The following is a 21,479-nucleotide window of genomic DNA, read 5'->3' on the forward strand; positions in this document are numbered from 1 at the left end:
AAACAAACAAACAAACAAACAAACAAACAAACAAACAAACAAACAAACAAACAAACAAACAAACAAACAAACAAACAAACAAACAAACAAACAAACAAACAAACAAACAAACAAACAAACAAACAAACAAACAAACAAACAAACAAACAAACAAACAAACAAACAAACAAACAAACAAACAAACAAACAAACAAACAAACAAACAAACAAACAAACAAACAAACAAACAAACAAACAAACAAACAAACAAACAAACAAACAAACAAACAAATAAAGGGTGGGTGGGAGAAAGAAGACAGAATAACCACAAAAATTCGTTGAACTATTTAAGTCAAGTGAACAGGGACAATGTGGGTGGGGGTGTGAAGGGGAGGGGATGGAGAGGAATGGGTAAAGGGGCATGAAAACCAACTATATTGTATTTTGAGAAGTAAAATAAAGAAAGAAAGAAAGAAAGAAAGAATTTCTGGCAGTCATCACTGGCCACTGGTAGTTGCCTCAGTGCCCCTGGGAGACAGTCACATTAGCTGTGGCATTTATAACATTGTGGTTAGGAATTCATCTTCTAAAACCAAACTGACTGGGTTTCAAGCTTGTCATTCCCATTGTGTAACTTGGGCCAGTTGCCAAGTTCTTTCTAACTCAATTTCATCACCTGTAAAGTGGGGTTATCCTCATAGGGTCATTGTGAAGTTAAATAGCTAAAGCATGTAAAGTGTTTGAAACCTGCCTGTCACATAGTAAATACTTAAGAGATTTTATCTTTTCCTATTGGTCTGTGGGCTCCTTCAGACTAGGGGCACAGAGCCTGGGGAGGAGGGGAGGCAGATAAGGGGAGTACACTTTAAGAATCTCTTAGGCTCTGGGCTCCTCGCACTTGCCCCCATCCTCTTGGCTGAAGGGATGTCACATCCAACTGCACACAGTGCTTAGGTCTGACACTCTTCCTGCCACTTTCAGTTTGGGTTCTCTTTCCTAGAATGCTCAGATTCTACTGACCCTATGGTTGGCCTCTCTGGAGAGCCCCTCTGGTTACGGCCCCACAACACTCAGACAAAGGCACACTCTGTTCAATGGAAGGTGCGGCTGTTCTCACATTCAGAATATCGTGTGATATGGACTTGGAAGAATGGTTCCCATCTGGACAATGAATCTTCGACTTTGGATTCTTTTGACAATAAATTCAATTTTACAATCAAGGACTTGGCTCTTTGCATCAAGGCAGCTCAGCAGCAGGACAGTGGCCTCTACTGCCTGGAAGTCACTGATATATCTGGGAAAGTTTGCAGAACCCAGTTCCAGGTTCTTATATTTGGTGAGTAACAAGGACCTCACTTGCCCCTCTGATTCCTGTAGGACGTATTTCCAGCACCTTTCTGATCAGAATCTCTGCTTCCAGATCCTGTTGAGAAACCCCACCTGCAGGTGCAGGTGAAGGTTCTGGACACAGGGAAGTGCCAAGTGGCTCTGAACTGCTCGGTCTCCAAGGATGGCAATGTGAGCTATGCTTGGTACAGAGGGAGTGAGCTGATCCAGACAGCAGGGAACCTCACCTCCTGGGAGGAGCAGATTGATGTTGATGGCTTGCACATATATACCTGCAATGTCAGCAACCCTGTCAGCTGGAAAAATGACACCCACAACCTCACCCAGAGCTGTCTAAGAGCCTACCAGGGTAAGTGGGGGACTCTGGGCTATAACAGAGGCTGAAGGTGTCGTACCCTGCAACCAGGCTCACATGCAAAAGAAACCCGTGTATGAGATCTCCTGGCTTCCTCCCTCAGTACCTTGTAGCCAGGGGCATCCTGGCTTCTAGGTACACAGTTCCTATAAAGCCAGGCCTGTCCTAGTCTTGGAAGAATTTTATCCCCATCTTCTTCTGTGAGATTTCCCTTCACATAGGGAATGCATAGTTCTTCAGTGAGTCACAGTCCAGCAATAATAGCTCCCGACAATATTTTTCTTCTTCTGAGAGACTGAAGGAGACCTGCTTCCTCCTCCCAAATGATAAGTTTCCCCAAGTCAGATAGCTCTCCAGGAGGTAACTTCAGTGTACAACAGTACCCTGGCTCAGTGGGATCACAGGGGTGCCCAGAAGAGTTCCTGTTTATTGCTTATGCTCATCTGAGAGTTACCTGAGTTAAGTTTGCATCCCTTTTTATTAGACAAAGACTTAATGTGCCATTGGCATGGGCATTATAGGGAAAATGAACAAACATGTAGCTCCTGTCCTTAGGAACTTACAGCCAAATTGGGGCAACAAAAGTAAATATTTGTGGGTGAAAGAGAAACAAACAAAACTGAGGCAATGTGAAGTGACAGACACTGGCTGTTGGGTCATGTCAACCATGGTTTCATCATTCACTGGCTCTGTGATTTCAGGAAGATTTGTTAACCTCTGTGAGCCTCAATTTTTCTCTTGGGTCAAGTGGGGGTGATAATAATAAGTACCTCATTGGGTTGCTGTAAAGATTAAATGAGAAAATGTTTGTAAAAAGCCTAGTCAGGCAGCACCTGGAACACTTATTTCCTTTCTCTTCTTTTGTTGGCCGGATTATATGTCAGGCTACAGGTGTGACACAAATGTAAAGTGTGGAAGTTCAAATGAGGAAGAACAGTGAGGCAGGACTAGCAGGAAGGTGAACTGGAAGACTTGCCTGGCACATAGTAGGTGCACAATGAATATTTGTAGAGTTAAAAACAAATGAACGGATGTATGTAGCATTTGCTGTGTTAGATTCTTTATGTATATTAGATCACGTGATTAACTCCTGGAGGTAGGTAACTTTATCCCCTTTTAACAGGTGAGAAAACCAAGGCTCAGAGAGGTTAATCAAGTAGCACAGAGCTTGTAGGATTAGAATTTGGATGAGGTCTGTCGGGTCAACATCCATGCTGTTGGCATTATTTAGGAGAAATCACCCAATTGAACAGAGAGACAGCCTTGGTGGTGAATTCACAGGGTGTGAGGAGGCCAGCCACACCTGAGAGGAGAGTAGGTTTTGAGACAGCCCCTGCAGCAGACAGGTGGGAAGGAAGGAGAGGAAAGGGCTGGGAGCTCATGCTTTCTCTATCCCTCAGAATTCAGATTTTGGCCTTTTTTGGTGACCTTCATGATTCTAATCACACTGTTTCTTGGCACCCTCACCTGCTTCTGTGTGTGGAAGAGGAAGAAGCAGCAGTCACGTAAGTGGAAGCTCCTTGAGGATTGCTGCTGCCTGAGGCATCGGCTCCGGTGACTGGGCCCTGTGCCCCGTGGGATGTGCCTGGGCACACAGCACCTCCTTTTCCTCAGGGAGTGTGGGGATGTGTGTATGTGTGATTGGGGGAGGGCCAGCAGTGGCTGCAAGGCCTTTCTCCCAGTTCACGCCTTTTGTGTTGGCTGCCAAATATTTATGGTCTGAACCCCAAGATGCAGATTTATCTGCAGGTGGCTGGTTTAATGGGGGTACTTCCCAGCTTGATGGAGGAGGTATGTCAGGGGTGGCTGCTGCCTCTGTGCTCTTTGGGTATCCTGGGAAGAGCACTAACCTGCCTCCTTTCTAGAATTTTTCATAAGGTCGTGGCCATCTGGGGTAGGGGATGGACCTGTCAGAAGCAGAAGCCTGGACAGGAGGCCCTCTGGAGGTTTCTGCAGCTCTGTTCTTTGCTTCCTTCTTCCTGCAGAGGCCAGCCCCAGAGAATTTCTGACAATTTATGAAGATGTCAAGGACCTGCAAACCCAGAGAAATCAAGTATGGCATTTTAGGGGCTGGGACTGGGACATCTCTCAACAGGACTGGAAGATGCTCTTTTGAGAATGGCCATTCAGAGTAGGGGAACAGAGAATACTAGACAATTGTTCTTTCAAAGTGATTCACAGCCCCTCCCCACACCCCCCACACACACACACACACACACACACACACACACACACACACACACACACACTCACACACATCTGTCTTTTCTCCATCAGCCTCCTAGCTCTTGCCATGGAGGAAAAGAAGAAGACAAAGGGAGCAGGGAAGATGAGAGGGAGGCAGAAGGGGCATCTTGGTGCAGAACTGCCCCTGCCGAGAAGGGCTGGAGCATAGCAGAAATCAACAGCAGGGGGCAGAATGCTGCCGCTGCCTCCTCATGCCGCACCCTCATGTCCCCATTTCCGCCTAGTCTCAACAGCTGGGCTGAGTGCCAGGAGGATTGCAGTCGTCTTGTATTTATTGTGTCTGACCACACATTCTTGTTTCCCTAGCAAGTCAGAGCTTACTTTTGTGGGTCCCTTAATTGTTACTCAGGCCAGGGAGTGTGACCAGCCAAAACATAATGGTTTTGTAGCTCATTCAGTGGTCTGTGTTCACAACCTTTTGGGAAGAAGCTGGCTGAGGTGCTAGAGAGAGTAACCAGCTTGGCACAAAACCAATAAGACAGAGCGGATCCTCCTGGAACCTCTTTTGCCACTCTGTGTAGGCAGCGGCTAATTCTGCCTGTCATCACAGATGTAGAAGAGGAGGAACTGCAGAGGGGTTGCAGATGCCCCTGCTGTGGTGCCCTGGGCAGGGCAAGATGTGTCCCTAGGGCAAGCCTAGGGGAGAGGTTCTGATCGGTCAGGCAGTGCCTACTGAACTGCCTGGGGGCAGGGTGGTGGAGGTGGGGAGGAGGTGCCCTCTTCCCACAGCCATTCCTGGTGCTTGGCCGGAGGAGGTGCAGCACCGTGCAGGAAGCACGCGTGGAGGGCCCCTTCCCCCCTGGTCACATGGGTGAGGCCCTGTGAGGCCTCACAGAACAGATAAGCACCTTCCCTCAGGTCTGGGCTCTACGGGAATTAGGGCAGCTCCCCTCACCTGTTTCCTTGCCCCAGCAGTGAAATATTGGGGTGTGAAAAATAAAAGGAGACTGTGCTACCAGGCTCTGGTACAAATTCCTGAGAGCACATGTGTCTACCTACAGACACTGATGACCAGGTGGTTGCTAAAAACAGCCTTTTTACCAAAATGAGAATGACTTTAGATTAGGAGACCATAGGGGGAAATCATAATTTAGAGCAAAATAAACCTCTTGGGGTTTCAGGTCTGTTACCTGCTTCTGACTCTGGAGTTCCTCCCCGCCTGGCCTCAGTCCTCCCCAGCCTCTTTCCCATTTCCAGGTTCTGGTTTGAAGGCCTAAATCTTGAGTTTCATGTGGCCTTGCTTTGGGGTGAGCTCCAACCTTTCTGGAGGTACTTCACATGGGTCTGGATGGGAGAGAAAAGCAAGAAACTCCTGTTTCTTGACAGATGCCCCTGACTCACCAGCCTCTGAGAACAGCTAACATTTCTCTGCTCCTCTTGGCTTCTTCTTGCTTCCTGGGAGTTCAGCTTCCACCTTGTCTAATGAACCCTGCTGGCCACCGCTGGCTCCCCACCAGAGCCCAAACTGGCAATCTGTGCTTAAGGTTGAGCAGCATGAAATACCTCCACCCCCAATCTCCTGTGGGGCAGGAATGAGAGGAGGGAAACTGGAGGGGCCTTGTGCCTTTGGCCTTGGGTCTAGGGCTCCACCCTGCATTGCAACTGCCCAGGGGACTGGCTTGAGGCTAAGGGCAAGCTGGCCACAAAGGCTGGATCTAGAGAGGGGACTTAAATGTGGTCAGCCTTTAAAATATTAAACCTTCTGAATCTCAGTGCTTTGAGGTAAGGCTGTATCACAGCCCTACACAGAGTTCTGCTCAATTCAGTGGTTATGCAGCAAATTCAGTAGAGAAGTCAGCAAAGGCAAGGAAGGGTTTCTAAGTTACCAAAGTGAAGGAACTGACAGGAGCCCCCTTGGGCAAGGTTGCTCAAATTCCTTTCCACCTGGGTGTTTCCCTCCCCCTCCCCAACTAGCTGTTCCGCTGTGAATTGAACTGATCTTCTTCCTGTCTCTCCCCATCCTGGGGTGACCAATGATGAGGCTCTCCCCAATTCTGCCACCTTCCTCCCAGGCTCCCGGGAGCTCCTCTTCTCTGTGCTGTCCTTCCCTACTCAGTCCAAATCTGGACAGACCCGGCCGTCTGTTCATGTTACCACATGTGCCTTTATTATTTCTTGTTCAGGAGCAGCAGCAGGAGCAGCAGCAGGAGCAGAATTCCCCTGGAGAAGGGAGCACCATCTACTCCATGATACAGTCCCAGGTACCACTCTGGTTTCTCTAATCCATTCCATACCTGAATATGGGGCTTCTTAGTGTCCTCTGTCACCCCCAAAAGTAACAACCTTGAATGGCGGAATAAGCTCTTCATGCTCCTAGGGTCCAGAAGACAGCTTGGCCTCAGCTGCATTAACAAGTTATTTGAAAAGATCATTGTGGTTCTGGAGCATCTTAGCAGAGCTGGAAAGCCCAGTAGAGTCATTTCTTCTCCTTCCATGCCTGGCAGAAGGTCTCGCCCAGATAAAGTTCAGAGGAGGAGGGACCTGTTAGGGGATTCAACTTCTGTTTTCTCTCCCTGCAGCTCTATTTCATGGGGCTCTTGTACTTTTTATCTCCATCCCCTATTATACCTATTTGAGGAAAGAATAGATCTGTATTGGTCCTTTTTGTCCTAGAGTGACTTAATGATAATGTCCATTTTCTTAATAAATCTCACCTAACAGACTTATGAAGTAGGTCTAATACTTTAGATGTGATCCTATCACGATGAAGAAAATGAGACTCAGGTTGACTAAGTGGTCAAGGCCACATAGCTGGGCAATGGCAAAGCTGAGCCAAATTGTTTCCAAGTCCCCATTCCCCTCCCCCTCCCCTGCCTCTAACTTTGTGGGATTATAGAAATTCACCCATGAACTAGAAAAGCATCCCCTCCTTTTTTTATTGAATCATAATTGATTGTACCTATTTTTGGAATTTTACATTTACATATGTTGATCAAATCAATATTATTAGCATATATATTATTACAAATCATACTTATTCTTTATGCCCTTTGTTGAATTTCTCCCCATCCGTCCTTTCTGCCCCCTCCCACCTCTGATAACCCTAGATTTCTTCTCTCCTTCTGAAAGAGTAACAGCTACTCTGTTGATTTGTTGCCTAGATATCTGTCCAGTGCTGAGAGGTGTGTTCAGGTCCCCCAATATTATAGTAGAGCAGATTCTTTTTCTATCATTCTGGAACAGGCTTTGTGGAGAGAGACATCCTCTTCTTTAGAAAAGCATTCTCTATTATTGACAGCTAAGATGACATTATTGACAACTCAGGCTGGGACATCTCTCCCAAGGAAAACATTGCCTCCTGATGGCCAATGATGAAAAAATTCTGATAAAAATGGCTTTTTGAAAAAGAGAATGAAGACCTGAAGCAGAAACATTCTCAGCCTGGTGGCTAAGGATAGGGCAAAGAAAATCTGATTGTAAGAGTGGTTGATATCTTCCAGTTCTCTGGCTTTAGCCACATTGAAGTCCAATAAGAGGAATTTGAATAAGTGCAAGGAAGAGCTCCTCTCAGACTAGGGTATTGAGTGAGAATGAGATTCCTCCTCTGGAGCATCTTAAAGGAGGGTGGTTATGCCTTAGAGGACACCTGGTTCAGGGGTGGAGAAGGAAAGCACATTGCCAAAGGGAGGCATCAGGGCTGAGGAAAGAGCCCTGCAGAGTCTTGGGTTTGAATCCCACTTCTACTGTGTACATACTGTCTGACTTGATTATTGACAACTCAGGCTGGGACATCTCTCCCAAGGAAAACATTGCCTCCTGATGGCCAATGGTGAAAAAATTCTGATAAAAATGGCTTTTTGAAAAAGAGAATGAAGACCTGAAGCAGAAACATTCTCAGCCTGGTGGCTAAGGATAGGGCAAAGAAAATCTGATTGTAAGAGTGGTTGATATCTTCCAGTTCTCTGGCTTTAGCCACATTGAAGTCCAATAAGAGGAATTTGAATAAGTGCAAGGAAGAGCTCCTCTCAGACTAGGGTATTGAGTGAGAATGAGATTCCTCCTCTGGAGCATCTTAAAGGAGGGTGGTTATTGCCTTAGAGGACACCTGGTTCAGGGGTGGAGAAGGAAAGCACATTGCCAAAGGGAGGCATCGGGGCTGAGGAAAGAGCCCTGCAGAGTCTTGGGTTTGAATCCCACTTCTACTGTGTACATACTGTCTGACTTGAGCTGTTTACCCTCCTGGAGCCTCATCTGTAGCACAGGGCAAATTATGATCATTCCCACCTTGTAGGAGTGTAATAAGGGTTAGGGGAGAATACATGGGTGAAATAATGCTCAACAGATAGTAGCTGTCATTGACAGAGTGGGACTGGACTCAGTTGTCTGTTTTCCTGGTTAGTCTAGGGTTCTTTTCATTAACACTTAAGGCTTCCATTTGGGCAGGGCTGAGGCAGAGAGATGGAGAGATGACCTCCCTAGGGTTGTGCTGGATCTATGCTTCTGAAGTGGTTTTATTTCTCTTCTCATTAGTCTTCTGCTTCCACATCACGAGAAACTGCAATGACATTGTATTCGTACATACAGCCTTCTCGAAAGGTGAGTATCTTCCTCCCAGGGGTGCTTTTGATGCAGATGTGTATTTTGCATTGCATGTGCAGGCTTATGTTTACAGAGAGTGTGTGTGCACGTCCGACTAGTTGTCCTCCATTGTGTGTATCTGTTTAAATGACTGTATTTAAATATTAATGGCCCCATGAGGAAAACCTTTCTGCTTCCGCCCAGAGAAAAAGAACAGTTCTGATACTCAGAGAACAATGTATTAGAGGGGTTTCCAGGAGTTTCTGCGGGAAGCAAAGGGCAGTCAAAGATAGAAAGGAGGTGGCCTGTGCAGAGGGACCACAGGGTCCTTAAAAGGCCAGTTGAGGCTATGACAGGAGATACTGGAGAGGGTTCCAAGGCAGGAGCATATTGCCTGGAGCTGGAGGACCTACAAAGACACAATGTTGACTTTCAGGGACGGGACAAGACAAAAGTTCTGGCCAGTCACCTGCTGGTGGAGGCCTCCAGACTCTGCGTCCACTCAAATTCTACTCCACGCTGAGCTTATAGCTCTCCTGTGTACCTAGAACCACAGAGGTGGCTACCCTGGTGCCCATGGTCCTTTTTACCTTGTGTGGGGGGGGATGGGAAGAGTGGGATTCGCAAGACTGCAGCAATAGTGTGAGGCCATAAGCCTTAACGTGGTAGGTAGAAGTCGGGAATCCACAAAACTGTGGAAGTCCATGTAGGTCAGAGACCATGTGTTTGAAGGGAATTTTGCAGACTTTCAAACTTTTCATTCAACTTTCCGATAAGTCATTCAACCAACTTGGATTCCACTATGAGAGATATTTATTTTTAATTATATGCTACAATATGAGGACATAATAGATGTTCACAGGTACCACGTTCACATGCTTTGATATTATGTTATGAAAACTGTACATAGTACTAGTGCTTCTTAATTCCAATGATTAACAAAAGCACTGTGTTTAGGGTATATGCTAAGTTTGGCACTTATATATGTGCTAGAATTGTTTACATTAGGGATGTGTGTATGCTATGTGTTGAAGAGATACATGGTTTGGGGTAGTATTTGTATTAGGATTGCCTGAGGGATATGTGTGTATGTGTAAGGGTGTGTGTGTGCACTAGGAATGTAGGTATGTGTGGATTTTAGGGGTATGCGGGTAAGTGATACTAAATTCTGACTTTGGTTCAGAAATGTCATATCATAGGCAAGTATGTACTGTGCCTTCCCTGGAGACCATAAACACCACTGTATACTCCTGGCATAGGAGATATTATTCACTTTCTGGCTGGGGATACATCAGGGGCATTTTGGGCCCCGAGTATCTTTTGGGACCTCTTACATTAGTTAGGAGTGGAACATCTCTTATCTTGAAGTTAAGCATTCTTTACCCTCTGAATTTCTAGTCTATACACAAGAAGAAGAACCCCAGCCCTGCCTTCAAGAGCACTGTCTATGAAGAGGTAAGATGCTCAAATTCCTTCTGAGTGGATTTAGTGTCTGTAGCACAGCCCTGAAGTCCAGCCATGGAAGGGTATACTTATGAAAAGGTCCTCTGCACAGTCTCAGAGTCGTAGAGATTTTAGGAATTCTGTAATCCAAATCTTCATTTTAGAGATGAATACACTAAGGCCCAAGGAACATGAGTGTCTAACCCAAGATCTACCATATGTTCAAGTTTGACTTTTATTAACCAGCTTGAGTTCTAAATGAGGTCTGTCCTTGAGCTAGTTCCCAGGCTATGGGCCATAAATTGGACATCTCTCCTTTCTAAGGGTGTGTGTGTGTGTGTGTGTGTGTCGGGGTAGGGGTCAGACAGGTAGTCACTCTAAACGATTTTCTAAAATGGGCAGTCATTGGAAACCATTCTAAAGACATGAGTGGCCTTAAGCTTCTGCTGCAGAAGACACTGTTCAAAAGTGACCACTGAGCCTGGTGGCTGAATTGATTCCCACCAGGCCATTTAGGGAGTGTAAGGAGGGACCAAATATTTATTGGGGTCTTACTGTGTATAAGGAAGCCTGCCAGTGTTTGCAAATGAATTATCTCATTTAATCCTCATGGAATGCTGTAAGGTAAGTATGCAAATGAATTATCTCATTTAATCCTCATGGAATGCTGTAAGGTAAGTATGATTATACTCCCCATTTATACCCAGAGAAATTAAATCATGGAGAGTACCCCCATTAGCCTCATACTACACCTGAGCCTCTACCTGTGGTCTGATAAAGATGTTGCCACTGGTCACAAGGCAGAGGGAGGGTGTGTGCCCACTGGGATTCCTGGCACTTCAGCTGTAGCCTAACATTAAAGCCAACTGGACAGTCTAGGGTTGTAGAGGACACAGTGTGGGCCAAGGCAGTGTGGGGGTCATGAAGAAGCATGTGTGGTTAAAAGAGCACTGGAATTGAAATCAGAAGAACTGGGCCAAGTCCCTCCTTTTGTGCTGGTCATTGACCCTGAGTATTACCACTCCAAGCTTCAATTTCTTAATCTGTAAAATGCAGATAATTCATAACCCACAAGATTATTACAAGGATCTCCTAGTGGGAGGGTCTGAAGTTTCTCCTCTTCTTCTGCAGGTTGGCAAGAGACAACCCAAAGCCCAGAACCCTGCTCGACTGAGCCGCAAAGAGCTGGAGAGTTTTTATGTGCATCCCTAGCTGCTGCAGCCATTCTTGCCTCTCTTAGCTTCAGCCTCTGCTTTGGGAATCGGCACAGTGGATGGTGCTACTTAGAACAGTTCCTAGTCTGGAGAGGATACAGAAGTTCGCTCAAGGTCTATATTTAATTTTGAAAATGATTTCTAACAGCCATTATAAGAGCAAGGCTATTAAATAGTATCTCCCAACTTACAGACAAGACAAAAATGGATGGAGAGGCTGGGTCATACACAAAAGACCACATTCCAAGTATTTGCAATCTATAAAATGACAGGTACATTGTGGTTTTTTGTCGTTGTTGCTGGTGGCTGTGCTCATGGGGACAGGGACCCAAACCCATGACCTTGGTGTTATAAGGCTGTGCTCTAACCAGCTGAGCTAACCGGCCAGCCCTATAAAGTGATATGTAAATGCAGGGTGGTGTTGTTATTAACAGCAAGATTCCCATCCCTGGTTTTCTTGTCTCTTACTTGTTGCCCCTTCTCCTTGATCTGGGATGACTGCATTTCTAGACCATCATTTTGCTCAGGCCCATCTTCCAAAGCCAGAGGAAGAGAAGATAATGGTCACTCAGAGGAAGAGGGAACACTCCTTCTCTGTGAGGCTGGACTAACTGGCTGTAAGCTGGCTGCTGTGTTCTCCACAGCGTCCAGGGCCTGGGCTTTACTCAAACACAGAGGAAAAACTTTCCCCCCACATTTCACTCCTTTACCTCTGGACAGTTGGTCTCCAGGACACTGGGCAGAAGCAAGAGTAGACATGGTGCAAAGCAAGCCTATCTCTGAGTAGAAAAATCACCCAGAGCACACACCATCCTGACAACTGGCTGGTGAGTCCAGCTTTGTCTACAGTATGATGTTTGATTTACAAAGACACATTAAAAATATATTTTGGCTTCTTCATAGAAGAAGAGCCTTCTTAGAACCATATTTTTTTATTTTTATTTTTTTAAATCTTTTGGCTGGCCAGTGTAGCGATCAAATTCTGGACCTTGGTGTTATCATCGCCATGCTGTAACCAACTGAACTAACCGGCCAGCCCCTCAAAAACCATATCGTATTTAAGTTCTGAGTCCTGATGAGTGCTCCCCATGGTATACTCATCAGGAGGGAGGGCTCTGACAACTGAGTGCTGAAGATAAGGCAATTGGGAACTAGACATTAGGCTATGTTCCCTGAGCCTTCAGCCCAGATCCTTCATCAAAGCTGTCGGGAGCAGGGCTGAGACTCTGGCTGAGCCCAGGAAAGGGACGAGGGTGAACTGAGAGAGGACTCAATCAGAGACCCTATAAGGTGATACTGCAGGAAGCCTGGTTCTTCAGTTGCCCCACCCTGTATTTAACATATGAATTGAATATAAAATTGTGGTGTTATACAGGGGCAGTCTAAATCCCTTACCTTGAGAGTAGAACATTGGTTACCAGAAACTGGGGAGGGAAGGGGGGAAGAGAAAACAGGGAGAGGTTGACTAACGGGTACAAAATTACAATTAGATAGGAGAATAATTTCTGATGTTCTAATACACAGTAGGGTGACTATGGATTACAGTTAAATTTCATATATTACATAATAGCTAGAGGAGAGGCTTTTGAATGTTTTTGTCACAAAGAAGTGATAAATAAATGAAGTCGCTGATACATTAAATACTCTGACCTGATCATTATACAACGTATATGTGTATCAAAACATTGGATTTACCCCATGAGTATGTACAATTAGAATGTATCAGCTAAAACAAATAAACCTCTTGCCTGAATTAAATTCATGTATCTTTTCCATACTCTGCATCTTTACTCTCTATAGCAGCCAAAGGGCACTTGTGGGCCATCCACAAATACATGTCTGTTTAAATTTTGCTGGAGAGGGCTTCCCAGTGAGCTGTCAGTGTCCCTGAGCCTGTTCACAATGGGACAGCAGGCAACCAGATACCAGGGCCCATTCAGTCTCATGAAGGCTAGCCAAAGGCTAGCAAAGTAATGCCCTGCCTGGTCCCTCTACCCTGCAGACTGTGTGGTTTGCCAGGCTGGCTTCCTGCTTGAGAGAACTGTGGATACATCACATTTTAAAGCAAGTGTCAGGGGTAAAAACCAGGTAAATATATTCAAGAGCAGTCTGGGGGACTGAGGCAGGTATTGGGGCTGAGTTGCAGAATCAAGGAGTTTGGTGAGCAGAGACAACAGGAAATGATGGTCAGAAACGGTCCAGATGAGCAGCAGAGACATTGACCGTTGACTGCTGCTGGCCTTGCACGTGTCTTGCATTGTGTAGATCTTGAACCGGCCAGATTTATTTAAGGAGCAGAAGTGGTCTATGGACCCAGGGTTTTTGGGGATGCTCTGTTTTGGAGTGTAATACGAGTATGTACAGCATCATCATATTGTGTGTCTGATTGTTGAGCTTCCATGATAATGCCTCACAAAGATAATTATCCATGCAATCTAGTCAATGAACAAGCAGTAATTAAGCTCCTGCTGTGTATGAAGCACTGCCTGACTCCCTGGTAGTACTCTGCAGGCCACAGAAGCCATATTGACTACAAGGCCCATGTGTAGGAAGGCACGATAATAAAAGCACAACGTTGAAGGACATAAATGGGCTGCAAGGTGCGTGTAACACAGTGTACAGTAGAAGATCAGAATATAATCAAGTATGGTGCATCTCACAGGCAGGGGGACAGGGATGCAGTTACACTTTGGCAGGGGGTGGGGGAGGAGGATACTGTGGCTCTTCTGTATCTAGACTGGACAATGAGGAAGGAAGTTATTTTGGGTAAATATGGAAAGCTTATATAAAAGAGGCATTTTAAGCCTTTTAAAAACTATCAAAAGAGTAATAGACACAGTTTTGAAAAATTCAGCAGTACAAAAATGTATGCAGTAAAAAATGTCTCCTTTTGTACTTGAGATTCCCAGTTCCACCCTGGAGGCAGCCACTAATAAATTTTTTTGTATTTCCTTTTGGAACTTTTATATGGCTAGATAAGCACACAGACATACATTCTTTCTAACCCGACTGGTGGCATACAATACACTATTCTGAACTTTGTTCTTTCCACTCAACAATGCATCTTAGAGCTCATTCCCATATTAGCATCCATTACTCTTCATTTTGCTTTCTTTGCAAGGGGTAGGATTTGCCATTGGATGGATAGACTATCACATATTTAACTGGATTCTCACTAAATGGACATTTAGGTTATATGTCACCTTTTATTTTAAATAATACTGCAGTGGGCATTATTTTACACAGATCTCTGTGTCCACGTGTAAGAATATCTGTTGGATTCATTTCAGCAGCTGTTTAGAAGATGGTGTGAAGGATGGTCAGTCCAGGTGCCCTCCAACAACACTTGAGCAGCCTTGGCAGAATTTTGAGGCAGCACATATGAGTGAGAGGAAGAAACAATATGGTTGTGCAAGGAGATAGACAAATAGAGCAAAGATATCCGAAGCCAATAGGCTCCAAGAAGAGCCTGTGTCTGAACTATTATCGGGCTTGGGAGGATATGGGGGTGAAAAAGGGGGGAGGGGTCAAATCCAGGCAACTCTGAGACCCTGAAGGAAATTCTGACATGCTTCTGTCTGCAGGAGGCCCTACGAGGTCCAGCTGCCTCTCCAATCCCAGGGGCCCAGGAGAGAGATTGCAGCTTCTTTTCAAGTGAAATATTCATAGGTAGGGATTTCAGCAAACTCAAGATCATTCTGTTGTGGTGGTGGCGCCACCTGTGAGCCAGAAGAACACACAAGAATATGATTAAGGAAGCCTTGAAAGACTCAGGTTTCTTCAGCTCTGTGCTGGTGAGAGAGAGGAAGGCGGGGCCAGGCTATGACTGGTCCACCCTATAGAAACAGGGTCATGTGGATTGGCTTAGCAATTGAGCAGTTGACCAAGCTGATGGCAAGCATTTATGGAGTCACCTAACGGTAAAGGCCGTTGGGCAATACCAGACAGTTCAGTGAATCAAATACAGGGGACACAAAAGTGACAATCAAGTCTTGCCCCTAAGAAGCTACTGTTGAATGATCCCAATCTCTGCCCTAGCTGGAGAAACAAGACAAATACTTATATACAGATAATTCGGATGGTGGTGGTTGAGTTACAAAGTAATGGTCCAGACCATTAGACCTTCATGGTCCAAGGGTTCTTAGGATTCCTTGTCTGAGAGTATTCAGAGAAGGTTCTAAAGAGCAGATGAGACCAGAGCTGATACACAGAAGAGAGAAAGATTAGGTACCAGCAACAGCTTGAGAATAGCAACAGCTTTGAGATACTGTGCAGAGATGTGCGTCAGAAAATAACAACTAAAGTAGGGTTGAGAATTTCCTGATCAAGTGGGCAATAATGGCCTTAAGAGACCCTGGACCAGAATTCCTGGTTCTGAAAATTCTAAAAATAAGGGATAAATTCTGTCAAGAGCTTGGCTGAGGAAATGCATTGATTTCCACTTACAGCATAGGCGAGGGTGGTTTTAGGGCTCTTAAGTCCCCAGGGTAGTGTGGGTGCCTTGCAAGACTGACCAGACATGTTGTGGTCATTCTGAAACTCAGAGCAGGGACTGATATCCATGACTTTGAGTTTGACCAGTGCTCACCCAAACACAAAGGGCTAGGCTGGAGTAGAAAGCAGCTCTGGAAAGGCAGTGAACAGTACAGATTTGGCCTCAAGTCCAAAGGTGAAGTCCCACCCAGCTATCCCACTGCTGGGAATATACCCAGAGGAATGGAAATCATCAAGTTGAAGGTATACCTGTTCCCCAATGTTCATCGCAGCACTCCTTACAATAGCCAAGAGTTGGAACCAGCCCGAATGTCCATCATCGGATGAGCGGATACGGAAAATGTGGTATATCTACACAATGGAATACTACTCTGCTATAAAAAAGAATGAAATACTGCCATTTGCAACAACATGGATGGACCTTGAGAGAATTATATTAAGTGAAACAAGTCAGGCACAGAAAGAGAAATACCACATGTTCTCACTTATTGGTGGGAGCTAAAAATAAATTCACACACACACACACACACAAAAAAAAAACTGGGGAGGGGGGAGAAGACATAACAACTACAATTCCTTGAAGTTGATATGACAAGCAAACAGAAAGAACATTGTTGGGTGGGAGTGGGGAGAGGGAGGAGGGAGGGGGGTTTTGGTAATGAGCCACAATAATCAACCACATTGTATATTGACAAAATAAAATTAAAAAAATAAATAAATAAAAAGTAAAAAAACCCAAAAAACAAAGGTGAAGTCCCTAGCTGGCAAAAACATTAGACCACAATCTAGAAGTCAGGACCAGGCAGATGATGGTCGAACTGAACAGCATATGTGAACAAGTGATTATTGAACAAATTCTATCCATCTTTTAAGGTCCAACTCAGATTGCTTTTTCATGAAGTCTTTCCTCTCTGCAGTGAATTCTCTCACTTATATCTGAAAAATCCTTGGGAACCGCATACATAATATATTAAGAAGTCATGTATTGTTTTCTCTCCCTTTCCAGGTCACTGAATCAACTCACCTCTCATCCACCAAGATAGATAACAAATTCTCACCGTCAGAGACAGTGCCTTAAACATATCTGAATCACCAAAGCACCTACTATAGTTTGGGGCAAACAAAAGATGTTCAATAAATATCTATTCATTGATTCATCAATCCCAGAGAAGTAGCAAAATTGAAAAACATTGAGAATTAAAAAAAGATATTTTTTGAATGCGTTACAGGGAGAGAATTTGGGGGAGATTTGGAAACCAAAGTATGAATGGACCCAATGTTTTTGGGAAAGTAAAAATGGAGTGCACAGTCTGATTCACATCAAGGTTAATTGTTTAGGATTATTGGGGATTATTTTAAAACTCCTTGTGGTTCTTAACACTGGAACTTCCAACTATCTATGTGAACTTAGGCGAGATTCCCAATCTCAGCTTCTTCAGCTATAAAATGTGGATGTCAACACATTTCTAGAGGTGTTACCAGGCTCAGAGGGGAATATGTTTGTCGATGTTTTGTCAAGGTAAAACTTTATATAAAAATTAGTTATTCTTATTATTTAATGGTAAATTCTACCCTTAAGAGATCTTCTAACACTGTAATAAAACCAACGTATTGCAGTTAAGAGCATATTTCAAAAATTCTTTATTTTCACTTTTTTTTGGCGTAAGGACACTTTAGAGAAAACAGAAAATCGAAGGAACCAAGGTTTACAAACAGGAATGCAGCCTCATAGCAAAACGATAAAACAGAACCAAGGGGCGGGGCGCATGTCGGAGGACAGAAATGCGCGTAGCGAGAGCAAGCGAAGGGGAGGAGGATTTTTTCTTCCCATTTCTTAAAACAAAAAACCCGAACCCCAACACAACCAACACAAGAAAGCACACAACCAACGTTTGTTCCCGAGTAGAAACAAAAATAGGGCAGAATGGAAATACTGTTCTCTTCCAAAGGCAAAAAAAAAAAAAAATGAAAGAAAAGTTAACGCAGGGCTCGAGGCTGCATCCCATCGGAGCCCCCTTCCGCGGAGATGCGTGCAAAGCGGCGGCGGCGCGCGGGGGACAGAGGCAGAGTGAGGTCATTCGCTCGCCTTCCCAGGGGCAGGGGGTCCAGCTTGCCGAGTCCGGGGCGCCCTCTGAGTCCCGGGTATCCTCGGGGGACGTCCCCACCCTCTCCGAGTCCGTGCCCTCCACCTCTGCTTCCCCCGGCGAGCCCGCCCCTCGGGCAGGGGACCGCGCATGCGCCCCGCGCACAGGCTGGGTGCGGCCGCCGCTGGTGCTAAGCGGGCAGCCGCAGTAAACGTGGCCGCGGACCTTCCGTTTGCGCTGCGCCACCTGTTTGCGCAGCAGGCGCACCGTGGACTCCAGCTCGGTGTTTTGGCTCTTGAGCGTCTTCACTTTCTCCCCTGAGCGCAGGATGCAGTCCAGCTTGCGCTTGCGACGCTTGCAGGCGGCGATGCAGTTACGCAGCCGCTCGCACTCCCTGCGTGTCTGGGTCGACGGGTCACGACGGCGGGCTGTCGCCGAAGCTCGCCACGTCGGCCACGGTCTGTGGCTCGTCCTTGAGCGCGGCCGGCGTCAGCATCTGCTGCGGCCGCGCCCGCGCCCAGCTGGTTCTGTTTGTGCAGATCCATCAGGGTTTTGGCCGAGCCCTCGGCGAACTCTTGCCCGTCGCTGGCCGCCACCCTGGAGTAGAGGACCTGCGTGCTCGTCGGCGTGCTGAGAGGACCACCCGCCACCCCGTTGGACTGGACGATGAGGCGCTCGAGCTCGGGGAAGGCGAATGTAAGCAGTCCCAGGTCCGGCGAGAGGAGCAGGCAGGCGGGGCGCCGCCGCTTTGCGGGCTCCGTCAGCCAGCAGGGGGCCGGAGGTGGAGCGGCCGCCGGCTTGAGCAACGCCGCCTCCTGCTCGCTCAGGCTCAGCAGCAGCGCGTCCGTCTTCATCGTGATACCGGCGCCGCAGTCGGGGGCGCCCCGGTGACAGGCGGCCCGGGGACGCTGAGCTGCCGCTGGCGCCGCTTCCCAGGCCGCTCAGCGTCTTAATAGCCATAGAAGGGAATTTCTGTTCTGGAGGCTGCTCCTGACCCCAAATTCCTGACATTAAGTTGTTGACTAATTTCCACTTGTTTTAGGAAATCGCTAATTTGGTGGATTAGGATTAGGGTTAGACATAGATGTAGAAATACATTATCTGTCTGTACGTCTGTACCACACAGTGCTTGAGTTTATGGCCTCTCATTCTGGTCAGTGTTAAGAACAATCAACATGAGATTAGTAAATCAATTAGAATGTTCAGCCTTTGGTCACACAGATGCAAGTCAGGAATATTTGTTTAAGAATCTCTGTTGACCATGGAGTGCATGGGGGAGGGGTGGGGTGTATAGTGGGTAGAATTATTTAAGCTCCTCAGCCATGGGAACCTACGACTTTCAGTTAGAATGGTCTGGGAAATAGTTTCTTACCTTGTGGGCCTTGGGATACAGAGAAAATTGTTCTCACAGTCTGAGACTTCTGTATGGAGCAGTAAATTGCGGCTGAGCTTTATTCTGAGGAACTGGGGTTCCAGGGGTCAAGGGAAAAAACTTCCCCTTGGTCCTCTGAAGGTTCGCTGAAATCATCTGGCAAAAAAAAGATAGATTAATAGGAGAGAGGGAATAACGCATTTTATTTTAACACGGGGTAAAAGTCACAGGAGAGTGATTACTAATCCAGTGGAGGTACAGAAGTCTTTATAGGGGAGGGGGAGAGATGGGGATGTGGGTAATTCTTTTGAGAGGCAACAAGTGATTATTAGGGAGAATGAATTGGGGGGGGGGCAGAAATCAACCTGTAAATGGTTTCCTTTGGATTGAATGAGCCTGAGAAACAGACGTTAACTTGTGAAAAGGTCTGACAAGGTGTGGCTACATTCCTCAGTAGCCTTTCCTGTGATTGGTAATGAATATCAGGGAGGTGATGGAAATCAATTGTTCTCTTTGGCCCACACTGTGCAGATAAGGGAAAAGCCTCTTCCAGCATCTACCTTAATTAAGGGCCTTTAATTAGAGATACTCAATATACCAGGATGTCATATTTTGACGTGTAAAGCTACATGACTACAACAGTTGTCGAGTAAGGCAACACTAAAGCCAAAATGTTTCATTATTTTAGTTACACTAAGTTTCCATTTGTATTGCAGAGCTAGGGCTGAGACCCTTAAACCCATTGTACAGACTGGGTCCCCAGACCCCTCACACACCGGGCTGTTTCCCCAGGCCCCTCACATGCCAGGCTGAGTTCCCAGCCCTTCACACACAGGTCCATGCTAGGTAATTGGGAAAGATCCCGGGAGCTGTTGGCAGATGACACTACTAGCTCAGTCCTCAGCAATGGCAGCAGCAGCTTACAGCTCCAGCAGCTTACAGGTCTGGCGGTGGTGGTGGACTCTTGGAGGGTCCTGGGGACACTGGCAGCAACAGCCTCCAGCAGCAGTAGCGGCTTCCCCATGGCCTACCTCCCAGGGGCATCCCGGGGGTGGGGGGCGCCATGGATCAGAGCCACTCATCCTTTATACTTAAGTCCATAACCCAGGACACTTGGGTGCACATGTGCAATTACATTAGACAACCAAGGACCACCTGGGCACACATGCATATTTACATCAAATGCTAGGCAACATCTGAGGGACCCTGGCCACTTTCCTATATTTTTCCCAATGATATGGATTCTCAACATCTGAGGGACCCTGGCCATTTTCCTCTATTTTTCCCAATGATATGAAATCTCCTGAATTCCCTCAGGGTTTTTCTCTGTAACAGATCAACATCAGACTAGCCTTAGTCACCAAATGAGAGCTTTCCAGAGTTTCACACTTAACCATTGAAGAGAGGGGACACCCCACCAGGTTCCAGTCTCACATGGAAGGTGGGGAGCTGCCTTTGTGCAGTGGGGACAGTGCCTGTGGTTCCTCAACACCTCCCTTATTAATGGCCCAAGAATGGGAGATGAGGGATGAGTTCCTCCATTTGGAGGGACCCCAAGGTTTGGTAAACATGGATAGAACCACCAGTCCCTGTTAATATGCCCCAGGTTCTGAGCCCAGCCCTCTGCCCCATTCAACCTCATACTCAGCTACTGTGCCATCTGGAGTGATGAGCTTATACTCTACTTGCCCCTCAGAGGCCAAGTCATGTCTTGTGTTGTAAGACCAGCCCAAAAGCACGAATCTTACTTGTTGGGAAGGCTCATCTTGCAAAGACCAGGAGGCAGAGATCGATGCAAAAGCAAGAGGTTTTTATTTTCGGCATGCTGGAGGTCGCCCCGTTTTCAGGACAGGAGCGGCCCCGAGCTCTTAACTCAAGCATCTTTTATACAGTTCGGTAGGCAGGCTTTTGTAACAGGCTGGGTTGTACGCCGTTTATTGGCCACTTTAAGCAATTTTTAAAATCATTGGGCTTTTAGCTTTTGGTGGGCAAAGGAAAGACTGAGGTATTGACCAATGTTCCACCCCCCCCCCCCCTTTCCTCCCTTGGTGTCCAAAGATAAGGTGTCATGCTGTTTCTGCAATCAGGTGAGCATACTCCCTTCCTGGGACAGAGTGAACTTTGGGCTCTTTGGAAAGCCCCTTCCCCCTGGCAGCGGAAAGTCCTAACCTTCTGGCGATGGAAGGTCTTAAGCACCTGGTAATGGAAGGTCCTAAGTATCTGGTATTGTTTACCAAAAAGGTTGGGGGTTATCTCTACTTCCACAGTGTCCTCCTGAGAGACCAGGTCACACACCTCATCTCTTTCACTGACAGGCTTATATATCTCAATCCTCTCCTCAATTATGACACTGCTGTCAAAGCTTCTGTCTGAGGTGGGCTTGGGCCATTGCCTGGCAGTCTTAGAGGCAGTAGTGGATTGAATTA

The 21,479-nt window shown here is 46.3% G+C and overlaps 2 protein-coding genes and 1 pseudogene across 2 annotated transcripts in view; 1 reads left to right on the plus strand and 2 right to left on the minus strand.

Annotated features, from left to right (window-relative positions):
- Window positions 1-1,002: 1,002 nt before the first annotated feature.
- Window positions 1,003-11,101, plus strand: CD244 (CD244 molecule, natural killer cell receptor 2B4). The gene is made up of 8 exons (XM_008591175.1): window positions 1,003-1,315; window positions 1,400-1,675; window positions 3,082-3,186; window positions 3,667-3,734; window positions 6,070-6,129; window positions 8,399-8,464; window positions 9,845-9,901; window positions 11,021-11,101. Exons 1-8 carry the CDS (start codon window positions 1,003-1,005, stop codon window positions 11,099-11,101), a joined length of 1,026 nt encoding a protein of 341 aa, XP_008589397.1.
- Window positions 11,102-14,753: 3,652 nt separating this feature from the next.
- The window catches only part of LY9 (lymphocyte antigen 9), a 19,011-nt gene continuing 12,285 nt past the window's right edge, over window positions 14,754-21,479 (minus strand). The window contains 2 exon segments of the mRNA XM_008591176.1: window positions 14,754-14,822; window positions 19,091-19,130. Coding sequence (XP_008589398.1) covers window positions 14,754-14,822; window positions 19,091-19,130 — 109 coding nt within the window.
- Window positions 16,371-18,535, minus strand: LOC103606602 (annotated as a pseudogene).

Source organism: Galeopterus variegatus, unplaced genomic scaffold, assembly GCF_000696425.1.
Source record: "Galeopterus variegatus unplaced genomic scaffold, G_variegatus-3.0.2 Scaffold6725, whole genome shotgun sequence".
In the NCBI taxonomy this organism is placed as follows: domain Eukaryota; kingdom Metazoa; phylum Chordata; class Mammalia; order Dermoptera; family Cynocephalidae; genus Galeopterus; species Galeopterus variegatus.